The 12,474-nt window shown below is 37.2% G+C and overlaps 1 protein-coding gene across 6 annotated transcripts in view; it reads right to left on the bottom strand.

The window, feature by feature from the left end:
- Positions 1-818: 818 nt before the first annotated feature.
- The window catches only part of Bicc1 (BicC family RNA binding protein 1), a 284,860-nt gene continuing 273,204 nt past the window's right edge, over positions 819-12,474 (bottom strand). For 5 of the 6 annotated variants that reach the window (XM_048813939.1, XM_015504682.2, XM_048813945.1 and 2 more), the window contains 3 exons: positions 10,838-10,998; positions 8,365-8,464; positions 819-3,390 (listed from right to left, as the gene is read on the bottom strand). In XM_048813939.1, the coding sequence (XP_048669896.1) occupies positions 3,260-3,390; positions 8,365-8,464; positions 10,838-10,998 (392 nt within the window). In that variant the 3' untranslated portion in view covers positions 819-3,259. Of the gene's footprint in view, positions 3,391-5,688; positions 5,761-8,364; positions 8,465-10,837; positions 10,999-12,474 lie in introns of those variants that run through there. The other variant, XM_048813942.1, reaches the window with a different exon arrangement.

The raw sequence follows: 12,474 nt of genomic DNA, 5'->3' as shown, positions 1-12,474 counted from the left end.
CACAGAGGCCTGTGCTGAAGGGTGGGGATATCACATCTCCAAGCCCTTCTCATCAGCTTCACTTTTCTTCATTCAGAATGTCGGCTCTATGAGGCCAAGGGGTTCTGTTTTATTCACTGCTTTGTCTAGACCAAAGCATGGTACTTACTGTGTACACGTATTTGTATCTGTGCATAAATACAAACAAGTATAAATAATTTTTCATTGGGTCACTGACAAGATTTCAAATTATTCAAAGAACTCTTAATTGTAGAATTTTCAAGAACCAATTAACCATAGATAATTCAAATAGAGATAATCCTGGGAACAAAATGGGAAGAGGACTACGTTTTCTTTAAAAATTTAGCCAAATTTCAGAATTACTAATGCATAGCAATTCCAGTTTGAGAATTAGTCTTCAGCGTGATAGATAGCACAACGGTCAGTCCCTGAAGTGTGAACCAGGGTCAGTTCTGGAGCGCCTTTGATGATGGATGAGGTTGTCAAAGTGGTCATACACTTGAGTCTTTAAAATAAAGAAATAACAAGAATAAAGCTGGTTCTGTAATGTTACTCTTTCTGTATGTACCTGTGGGTGGCCAGAGAAACAATGATTGATTACTGGTCCTAGATTCACTGGCTGAAATAAAGTGCCTTAACTTCTGGTTGAAAATGAGTTCTGTCAATGCAAAACAAGAGAAGAGAGTGCACATTCACTTCTACTGCAGAAACATCTTTCAACTCTACTGAAATTTGCTCAAGACTGAAGTTTTCTTTGAAGACAGGTAGAGAGTTTGTGTAAATATTTTTTTTAAAGAAGACACATTTCTTCAAATAAGAGCAATACAAAGGGGTTATATAAATTTATTTCTCATGTAACAATTGATTAGTTTAGAAAAAATTCCCATTTTCAATGTTAATTCCATATCATTTTTTAAAAAGTCACTAAAAGGACAAAAACCCACACAAAAATACAATCTGTATCTGTTCTATATTTACAGATAACCAGTCACTATTAAGGCACAGATTGATTAAAAGTTAACATTTATTCAAATAATCCAAATATTTTGTGCATCATATAACACCGACAACTTTGTATACTGTAGTGTCATATTCCCTTATTGCATCAAGAGAAAGTGAAATAACGTCCAGTGTTTTTTATTTTTAGACACCCTATTTAATCTGTTTTAAGTGGGACAGTTTTCCCTTTGGCATAATATCAAAGTCTGTTCATAAAACTGCTGTCAGCTGAATACTGCAGATTCATTCCATCTTCCTTCTAATGCAAATACAAATGGAAGAGAGCTAGGAAACAAGCTCCAATTTATTATTATTTTTTTTGGTGGGGGGCAGGTCTTATTTAAGAAAAAAATTAGATAATCAAGTTGTTGGACAGGAAACAAACTGAATTGTTATTTGGCTGTATTAATCCGTTACAGCATAAGTCAGGGAGCTGCACATGATCATCTGTATACATGTGCATGTTGTATTTGCAAAGAGAAAGATTACTTAGTCCTATATTCTTAAGCAGATTAGGTGTAGTTGAGGAGTGGGCAGCCCCTTAATGCCAGATAAAACTGTTAATATTATGACAGGCTCATGGTCTATGCCTTCAAGGTTACATAACCCAAACTTTTTAAGTGAAAAATTTTCTGTGTGCAAAATATCAATTCTTATTCTTTAATGGTAAGACTTAGTCTTGGGAAAATGTCAGGAGTGCCTCTTATCCCACATTTGTGTCATTCCCCCATGGTTGTGTAAGTTCATCTAATTCCTTTGGCTGAGAGCCTATGAGGGTGGTTTATGTCCACATAGAAAAGTTACTGAACATAAATAAATCATTACAGGTAATTGACAATGTTTCCTATGGGAAAGTTTTCCAACAAATTAATATAGTAGAAATATTGCTTTGAAGAAGGAAAGGCACTTGAGTGATTATCTTCACTGATTGAAAACCCTTCATAAATCCACAATAAAATGTCTGGAAAGACGCAGGAACCAACGTTGCCCGATTTCTTGGACTTTCACAGTATAAGATTGTAACAATAAATCGAGCCACTTAGAAAGCAGTCTTTTTTTTTTCCTTCAGAATTCAGCAATCTTTATAAACTAACCCTGAAGACTTAAATAGAGCCTTTCCATTCTTAACAAACATAAGCGGACAGTTTTAGGAAAGTCCTATGACCATACAGAGCATAGCTAATGTGTGCATCATAAGAACCACAATCTTTTCTCTTCATAATGGCAACAGTGCTGTCTTGTCAGATGATTATTTTTCTTTTTAAATAAAGTGACAATCTAGGGCTCCAGTTATTGAATGCCGTCCATTCTCTACCATAAATCTCTAGTAAATATCAATTTCATCAATTATGTACTGTATGCTTATAATATCTAAAAATAAAGTTTGATATAAATAAGTGTCCTTTACTGGCAGTATGCTAAAAAATAAAAAATAAAAAAACCCAGAAAAACCAAAAAACCATCCCTTTGCCTTCAGATAACCATTAAAATCATTTTAGCATTATAGGCAGCAGCTAAATACAATGACTGCAAAGGGTTAATATTGCAAAGTCCATTTGGTCTGTTTTTTGCATCTGCTACTGTGAACTAGTTCATTGCTATGTATTTCTAGGATGCTGACATGAATGAACAGAATTGGCCCACAACCAAGTGGACTCACATTTCCCAAAGTCACAGAATATTCTGCACAGAAATCAATATCCAGTACCATTTCAAACAAAAAATGACTAAGTCTGATCTGTACCGATATGTCAGGTGACATAATTAGAGAGAAAAGTTCCACAGGACAAGAAATTAGAATATGTAAAGTGCTGAAAGGCCTCAATAAGTATTTTAAAGCAGTACCAGAAAATTCCACTTTGATTATTTTTTTTAAAAAGCCCCAAATACCAAAACAAGCAAACACAATAACTTCTAAGTTTTCTGGCATCCCACATGTCAATTTATCCTTCATTTAAGTACAAAAAAAAATCAGTGCATATGTTATATAGGTAAATAAAAACAGGAAATAAAGCCTTATCCTCAAATTCTGTCCCATTGCCATTTTAAAAAAGCAATCCACATTTGGTATTTTGTATGGCAAGATAAGAACATCTTCTCTCTTTTCTTCCTTTCTGCCACAAAGTACAGGTGCAAATAAGATACTTTGGTCCTGATACCAGACACCAGAGTGCTGAAGATGGTGTGCAGTGATGGCTGTTCACAGATCTCCTGCATCCAACTCTACAGTTACTTGTGGGCATTTGCCTAGTGGGGACTGCTACCAGCGGCCACTGACACTGGCCATGTCTGAGTGGTACTGACGCGGTAACCTCCCACTTGCTCCACCTTCCAGGAAAGAGGTGCGTGCATTTGGTGGTTCAAAGAGCTTTCTTCGGTTTTTATTTAGTTCTAGAGAGAGGGGGAAAAAAATTGTTAGCTCAGTCCCATGTACTACAGGATATGGCATTAGAGCTCAGAAAATGGTGATGGAGTAGGTTTGGGGATAAAAAGTCAAATCTGGTGGTGGTGGTGGTGGGGGGGGAACAAACCAAAATCCTTTCAGTTAATGGTCAAGACATTTCTGAAATTCTACTAGAAAATCTGATTGTTAGAGGCAGCATATGGTAGCCTAGAAAAGCAAAGACAGCAAATAGCTTTTACTGTAGCTCGTAAACTCCCTGGGAGATTATGTCATTCTGCAAATCTTCTAACCATCTTAAACAGTGTGACCTACCCACAGGTCATTTCAGAGTGGGCAATCAAGGCTGTTAATGATAGATGAGAGGTCTGAGTACCAATGACACAGATCATCACACTTAGTGAACTTGTCCATGTCAAACACAGTAACCACTTCGTTACTGAAGTCAGATGTGAAAAGACCCGATACCCGAGGTTATTGGAGGAAGCCACAGCCCCCATAGTTCCCCAACTCATGAAATGTATGCTTTCTGAGTCAGAAACATGAAGAAGCATGTCAGGTTTCTTTGAATAAAAATTCAACTTGGTACAGCTTAGAAAATTAATACTTGAGAACAACCTATACTTGAATCCAAAACTTCAAGAAGAGTGAGGTACCTGTTTTTAATTGTAAAGAAATGAGAGTACTTAGAAAACACTGTTTAGTTTTTCTATTGCCAACTAAAGATTATTAACAAGAAAGGGGAAAAGTTCATTGAAGCAGACTACTTCATTTATGATGATGCAGCCCCATTATCACTCACTGATGGAACTAACTCTTCATACAAGTAAAATTGTCAGACTCTGGAAGTCAGTTTCTGATAAACACCAAACACAAATATCTTCAGTTTTCAAATGGAGTAGAAGTATTATGCAGTTGACTGGAAGTTGTCTTTCCTTTTCTTGAGGGTGGCTGGAACAGGTGATTCAATACCTTATGGAATTTGGCTCTTCAACCATCTATACACACCATCCCTTCTTGAATTCTGAAGTTACACCGTAATTATGGTCAGAGACATAATGCTAAGGATAAGACCACTGACAGGCTATATGTTTGTTTTTTTCTGCCCATATGGTCAGAATGATCTGGAGTTCCGAAAGATGGGTCAATACCCTTAACATTGTCCCCTAATGCTTTCCAAAATGTACATTCCTGCCCTATAAGGGTCAAAGTCACAGTGGAGACACCTCTCTTTTGTTCATATGTAGTTCTTAGCAGAGAAGATAATAATGATTTACAAGCACTTTATATATGTGCTACTCAATTCCTCCCTAAAATTACCATTCTATATTTTGTAGATTAGAAAACTGATTTTTAAAAATAGTGAAAGTCACTTGTCCACACATCTGCTAAGTGATGAATCTGAAGCCCCACTTCCCTGATGCAAAGTCAATGCCCTGAGAGACCCACCAAATGGAGAAGACCACCCAAGGCCTCAGGAACACAATCTTTAGAAAGTAGTAAGAACAGGCATACCCCAAAGACAGCATTATTTAATATTCAGAGTAAAATATTTATTTTTAAATAGAGAAATGCTGAAAAACTCTTTTGAAAAAAAAATGGGGACAATATCTTTACAAAGATACATGCCAATGTGCATACTGAGTGCTACTATTTCAAGTTCCTGCAAAATCACAGTAGCAATAACAATCCCATCAAAACTGAACAAGTGCATTTGTTAAAGGGAAAAACCCACAACTACAGCACTTCATATTCAAAGACAAATTTACAGGAGAGTTAAGAATAAATGAATCCCCTGGAAAAGTTTACCATGGTCACACTAGGAGACTATTTTCCATTTTCTTGCAGGGGAATAAACCTACAAATCAGAATACTGTCATAGAGAAGGAAAGGCAAGAACTGAGGCTCAACCTCATTCTTTTCTATCACACGCATGTGCAACAGAGCTCATGAAAATGACTGAACAACTAAAGACAATTAAAAAAAAAAACATTGAAGACTTTTTTTTTGAAAAGTCCCATCAGCTTGAAAAAGTAAAATGGTAGGGAGGGAATTCAACCATACCATAAAGATGCAATATCTAACAGATACATGTATATAATTTGTGCTTTGCATTAAAAAAAAAATCTTCCAGAGAGGTCATCAAGCAAAGATCAAATCCTACTGAAAAGATTAAGGATTTTGTTGTTTTTTTTTTTTTTTAAACTAAAAGCAAACTCCTTCCTCTTTTTTTTTTTTTTTCCCTCAGTAAGCCTAAGGGATAGTTTGGAAAAATACCAACCTTTTTCTTTGAAATTCCAAGGTTCACACAATCCTGGCAGCTCTCAGGATCTTGTTGCGGATCTGAACAGAGTCACAAACTAAAAGAATAGGTCGGGAAATGTTAGATCTACCTGAGGCTGGGATGGGAAGCCTGTCAGCAGGATTCTAACTTCCTTTCACTGAGTCTCTGCACATCTAGCTAAACAATCACTATGCTATGCAGAGAAATCTGTGGACTTTCACAAAATAACTAATTTGAAAAAAAGAAAATAAAGATTTAATTTATTCTTGGATCCATCTCTAAAAGAGATAAATTTGACCTCCTCCTATAATATTTATATGTTATCTGGGCCAAGACGAAAGCAAAACAAAAACCTCATACTTGCAATTATAAAATTTTAAAAGCATGTTTGAACAAACTCTGTACCTAACCAAAGTGTAACTACAAGACAAATGTGTCTAACTAGAAATGGAATGTTCTGGGACTATAAATGGATGTATTTGTTGTCAGATAAGTTGAACTGCAGAAAGAGGCTTTCTGATGAAGGGTTTCTCACTAAAATCTTATTACTTGCAGAGAAAACAATTTACCAGGTTCAAACAAATGCACTCAAAAAAGTAAGGTAAAATCATCCTTAATCAAATACTTCATGCTGTGCAAAGCATTCATAAAGCATCTTATTCAACATCTCTAATTCCCTTTAAAAGCCAGAGGAGCTGTGAACCCCACGGAGGGGCAGTCTACAGAGGTGGCATACAACCTCAACAGACCCACATTGAAGATGAGGGTAAAGAAAACAACAACAACAACAACAAAAAAAAAACTTTTTAAGAGGATTCAAAATCCCTTCTGATTCTCGCCCTACTCCCCACAACACAGAGTGAAAGGTACTGATATATTGCAGAATAAAGTTACTGATGATCCAGCTGCAACCTAGGAAACTATTTAGAGATATCTACTCATTGTTGAAAGCTTTACAGAGTCTGAAATTAGTGTGTGAAGAAAGTACTTAGTTTTCATTATATTTTCACTGCCATTCCATGAAACTATAATGGAGTTCTGGAGTGTACACTTCACTGGTATAAATTTGCTGGCCTATAGATACAGTCTGGCTCAATTCATTAATAAAATTTCAACAATTTCACTTGAAAATTAATAAAAGAACGTGAAAGCACTGAAGTTAATTTAAGTGTAGGGAACAACCCTTTGAGAATGAGCTTTCTGGTAAACAAGTTAAATAAACCACCCTATTGCCACAAATGGTAAAAAAGAAAGAGCAAGGGAGTATCATGCTAGTAATACTTACACTAACATTGTCTATTTCCATAAACCCTATTACATTACAGGAAAAGACAGATCTTAAAAATGGCACATGGCCTTATACAAGCATCTATTCCAATTTATCTTCAGGATTAATAAACCAAAAGAGGCTTTGAAACTCACCCAAGGACCCACAACTTGGCAGAGATAGTGCAGTTTTTTGATGTAGTTTTCTTTCCCTATACTATGACAAATTATGCATCTACCTTGTGGAATACCATTAATGCAGCCTCTTGGGTATATAAGGTCAAGGTAGATTTCTAAAACTGATGTGTGCAAAACTCTGTCCATAGAGGAGCTGAACAGTTGCCACCAGGAAGTATACAGGCAGAATTTCCACCTCTATATCAAAGCTGCTATGCTTATATCTGCTTCAGATCAAAGATTCCTTATGGGGAGGTGGGTCGAGTATGCAATATGCTGCTAAATAAAACACCATGGAGGCTTCACATTTTTATTTGCTGATCTGATGAGTTGAATGCTGTCTGGAAAGAACTTCCACCAAGTGGATGTATCTGCTGGCCTTATGGAGGTATAGCCTGCAAGTTTCAACTTCTGAAAAAGCAAGTCATTTCTCTTGGCTTCTCCTGAATGTCTCTTTTTGAGAGACTGTACACATATGATATTCAAGAGTCTTATTGGAAAATCTTCCAGAACTAATCTCACCTCCCCCCATATTTCTTCATTCCTTCTAAACACATTTTTGAGGTACATTTCTACACATTTGCCAACTCCTGACTCAGCTGGTTCGATTACTTCCAAATGAGTGGCCCCCAAACAGATAAGCCTAGAGCATTGTCTAATACCCAGAATAGGCAACAGATGCACAATGAAATCTGGTCTCAGGAGGCAGACGTTATTGTCCTTCATTCTGTGACTGCCATTTGTGAGTCACAAATTCTATTAAAACATTGAGAACATTTAAAAGTATCAAGTAAACCATTAGGTTGCAAACTACACCAAAGAATGTCCTTTTTGTCCTCAGTGCAGTGATCTTGGTTGGTGTGAAAGGACACGCATTTGAATATGATATACAATCAAGAAAATTATTCATGAACCCAGTGATTATTTTGTACTGTGATTGCAAACAGGAGTATAAACCACCACTTCCCCTCCCCCATTCTCAAGTTCTGCATGGGGCAATTTTGGTTACATCTTTCTGAAGAGATCTATTGTAAGAAAAAGCATTGTCAAGGCAAGGCTAAGCAGGCCACCGCTTGATGGAGGGGGGATATTCTCAACATTTGTCACACTGTTGGCAGAAGAACCCTCTGAACCTCAGAGTATATGTAAGTGGCTGATGAGAACAACCAGCCCCACCAGATGAGACCACTGGGAGAGGTTTTTCCGATTTTAAAATGAGTTGAACATTAATATTCACCTGAGATTGCAAGCAGCATTTTCCTCCTGGCACCAAAAGTAGTAATTCCCAGCTCCTTCAGATCCTGATCTGTGAGAGTGAGGAATGTCTGAAGATCAATCTGTGGGAAAAAAAAAAAAAAACATTCTATAGCTAATATATTAAGTACTTATTTTCTCCATCATTGTAGCATCAACTCATTATTATAACTATTTATTAATTATGTGATGCCTACCTCCAAAAACTAATTTTGGTGGCTAAGGGACAGAGGATTAAGAAATAAAATGGTGACATAAAAGTGATGATTCTAGCAGAAAACTTAGCTCTGAGCATCCTGGTGGCTATGGCAAAAAGGAAAATACATATTGTACAGAAAAAAAAAATTCTTAGCTTCAGATTCTGGTTTGGTTAAGTGATTCTTTATAAGAATGAAACTAAGTAATATGACAGATGGTATCTTCAGATGGTTGTACGGAAAACTGATAGAATTCCCAGACAATATCAGATTTACAGTTCACTTGGCTCAACCCAGAAAGCAGATTATTTCTAAAAATGGCAACAACAATTTTTGTGCCAAAGAATACAACTGTAGTATTCCTGCAAATACAAAGTATAGAGGGAAATAGCCCAATGATTCCACTCTTCCCTTTAAGACAGTGTGAAGGACTAGAAAGGCGGTAGCCTCTGAAGCCAGAGCCTGGGGTTTAGATCCCGACTTTGCCATAAGCAGCCGTGGGCACTTGGGATTAATAACACAGGGCTGAGGTGGTCACCAACTGTGACTGTAGATGTAAAACAACATGTTCAGCAGAGGGGGTAGGCAACTGGCAGCTACAGTTGGTAAATAATGTATATGGATCTCATGAGGTTGCTTAATGGGGGATTCTTATTAAATCATATCTAACTCTTAGAAAATATCCTACAAAAAGATTGCCAAATTCAACACAACATTTAAAAAGTAAAATGTACTTTTAATTAAATTATATTGACCACAATTTAAAATGTACTGATTTGATTTTTAAGGTACATCTAGATTTCATAAAACCTTAAGATCATTTATCACAGCTCTAAAGATATGTTTTTAGAAGTTCTGTTCAATAGACCCCAGACTTAAGGCATGTAGGAAATGTAAGTGTAGGCCAACCTGTCTCTAGTACAGCTCTGCTGTTGCAGCTTGAGAACAGTCAGACAATACATAAACAAATGGGAGTGCTGTGTCCCAATAAAGTTTTATTGACAACATGAGACGGCAGGCTTACAGGCCACAGGCCTAGTTAATAAAATATTGGATAAAGCTATTCTGGCTGTGCATGCACTTGTTTTATTTTTGGAGGAATGGAATACGAAGTATAGAAAATAACTTATATTTCCTATTTGAAGAAACATAATAATAAAGTCAAACCTAGATACCGATGAATAACATTTTCTTCTGGGTCTGGACAAGTTAAACTACATCTGCCCTTGTGCTTCCCAGTCAGCTGCCCTCATGGAACCAGCAAGACTAAATAAATGGAGACAGCACTGTAAAGGGTTAACCAACTTAGAAATCCTTAGTTAAATGAACGCTAACTTAGAAGAAAGAATATAAAATCAATTCCCTGAAATTCAGCATACACATGGCAATTTGGGTGTAACAAAAGTATTCGGTAATTAAACTGAATTATTTATTAAGCCATGGTCAATACATTGAATTTATGATACAAGAGACCTAATAAAAACCTTCAATTCTTTATCAACTGGTATATGCCTGGGGAAGACTGACTTTAATCAGATGTTCCCAGACACAAACCGAGCCAACAAGCACTAAACCAGGACTATGTCTTACTGTGAAAAAGAGAAAGTTACAGAACCGTTTTAATTTTCTGAGGTTCTAGGTTTGTGTGTCCTAGTAACATGATGTTTCTTAGAACATATCATGCTCAGGGCTTTTTTCTGTATGTCAGTATATAGTAGGCCATGGCTGATCAGTCTGATCAAAATCCATAGTTCTGTTTCAGTTCAGGCAAATCCCAAGCAGTTATTTCATGAATAAATGAGCATACGAAAAAATACAATATTCTGTGAGAATATACTGATGGATCAAAAGTAGCTAAAGATATTATTTCAGGTGTTGCTATTTACTTCTATGATAACAGACTCAAGGAGGAAACCCTGTGAGCTGCTGCAGTCTTGATACTGACCTTAGTGAAGCTGTGAATCCAACAGCTTCTATGAATCAGCAGAGCAGAGCTAGGTCTTTTAGCTAAACAGGCGGAGGATGGCTAGGGTACATTTTTGCAAACACTATTTTCTATATTTCTGCTATTCTATGTTTACTAGCTGCACTAAATAAATAAGAAATGGGATGACATTTTCCTTAGCAGCAAGAACAAGCTATGAGATGTGAATAAGTACTCAATGACGGCACAGCCATAGGTCAACGAGTGATTTCCTTCCAGAGGTTGTCATACACACTACCAAAACAAAGACACCAGGAAAATAAGTAACGACTGACCTCTTGTTGCTGGAAGACGTCTGTGTATTTGCCCAGGCCCAGTTTGCTGAAAAGCTCTGGGAGGTCAGAGCCTTTAAAAGAGCTGCTCAGGTTACAGCCATTGCTTCCTGTCAGCGAGGAAATGCAGTCCATGTAATTGCTACTGCTGAGATAGTGTTCCGCTGAAAGGCAAAGGAAAGACAGGCTGGAAGTGTAAATGCCCAGAGAGAACATGGTTTAATTAAAAGTTTTAATCACCCAAATATTTCAGATTTCATTGTTCAGCTGAACAGAGCAGTAGCTGCAGCAGTACAGCAATTCTTTACTGAAATATTGGCTTTTCATTAAGGAAATGCTGGTTATTGCTTTCAGGAAGGCTCTTGCCATTTAAAAGTTACACTTGGGAGGCAGAAATTCAGCAGCAGTGCCTCTGTAGTTAATAATCATTCATCATATTCTCCCTGAGCATTCAGAAGCATTTGCTCTTTATAATTGATTTGATGGTGAATTAAATGAGGAGTTGGAAGGAAGACACAATAAAGCCGTGGGATGTTATTACAAGTCCAGGTGCTTTTGGATGGCAGGTGCCCTCTCTTTCCTTGCTTATGCTCTCTTTTGGTCAGGAACTGTAGGATGTTGCAACATATAAATCTCATTCCCTAGGAAAATAAAACTGCAAGTTCACTAAATAACACTTCTAAAATTAGGAGTGATAAGAATGATGCTGAAGTTGCTGGGTTTAAATTATGACGGAAAATAATTGGTCTCTTGGGGAAAATTCTAGCAGTAATGCACAGGTTTGCCTTGCCTCCACAGATGATTTGGTGGGCGAAGTTTCAATACATTGTCTGTAGTTCTCAGACCAGGTGACAAACAAGGCTAGGCAATGGACCATGGAACCATGTCAGGTGCTTCACCAGACACTGCCCGCCTGCCTGACCAACAGCTGGCTCTTGCTGAGTGGGAACGATGTTCTTACCACTACCAATGTAGTTTCAGGAAGGATTCCTAAAAGATGAACGATGAAGAAGACACTCCTAAGCTAATCTGATCCATCTAATCTACTCTAGGGATCTGTGCATCCACCAGACCCAAGAATCTTGTTTTGTGCTGTTTTTGGTGCCATCAGTCACTCTCGCCAGTTGTTTTCATCTTCCAACTGAGATGCCCTTTATATATCTCAAGTGAAAGGAATTTCCTGATAAGTCGTCTTTTTCTCTTAAAAATAGATATTTTCTCTCTTGTAGGGAGAAAGGCCCCCCCAAAAAAACTCCAAATCCCACTATTAAAAGGTGAAGCAGAAAATATTGAGTGACCAGTGAGGCGCTAGGTCAAAGGTGACACAAAGCTGAATGCCATGAGCACATCAGAGTGACCACTGGGCTTGAGAACATGGAAGTCACTGGCAGGCTGATCATATGATCTATTGTGCAAATATTAAACTTACTTTTCAGACAGTAAAAGGGAAACTACTGAAAACTACATTTGAGCAACGGGTAATAAACAAGGATGCCCAGGGAAAAGGGAAGCTTGGAGACCTTAACAAAAGAGTTATGGAACAAGAGTTAATAACCAGAATCAACAAATGGGACTTACTCAAACTAAAAAGTTTTTTCTCAGCAAAAGAAACAATAAGAGAGGTAAATAGGGAGCCTACA

This window comes from Marmota marmota, unplaced genomic scaffold, assembly GCF_001458135.2.
Source record: "Marmota marmota marmota unplaced genomic scaffold, marMar, whole genome shotgun sequence".
NCBI lineage: Eukaryota > Metazoa > Chordata > Mammalia > Rodentia > Sciuridae > Marmota > Marmota marmota.
This window is presented reverse-complemented; position numbering and strand designations above follow the sequence as displayed.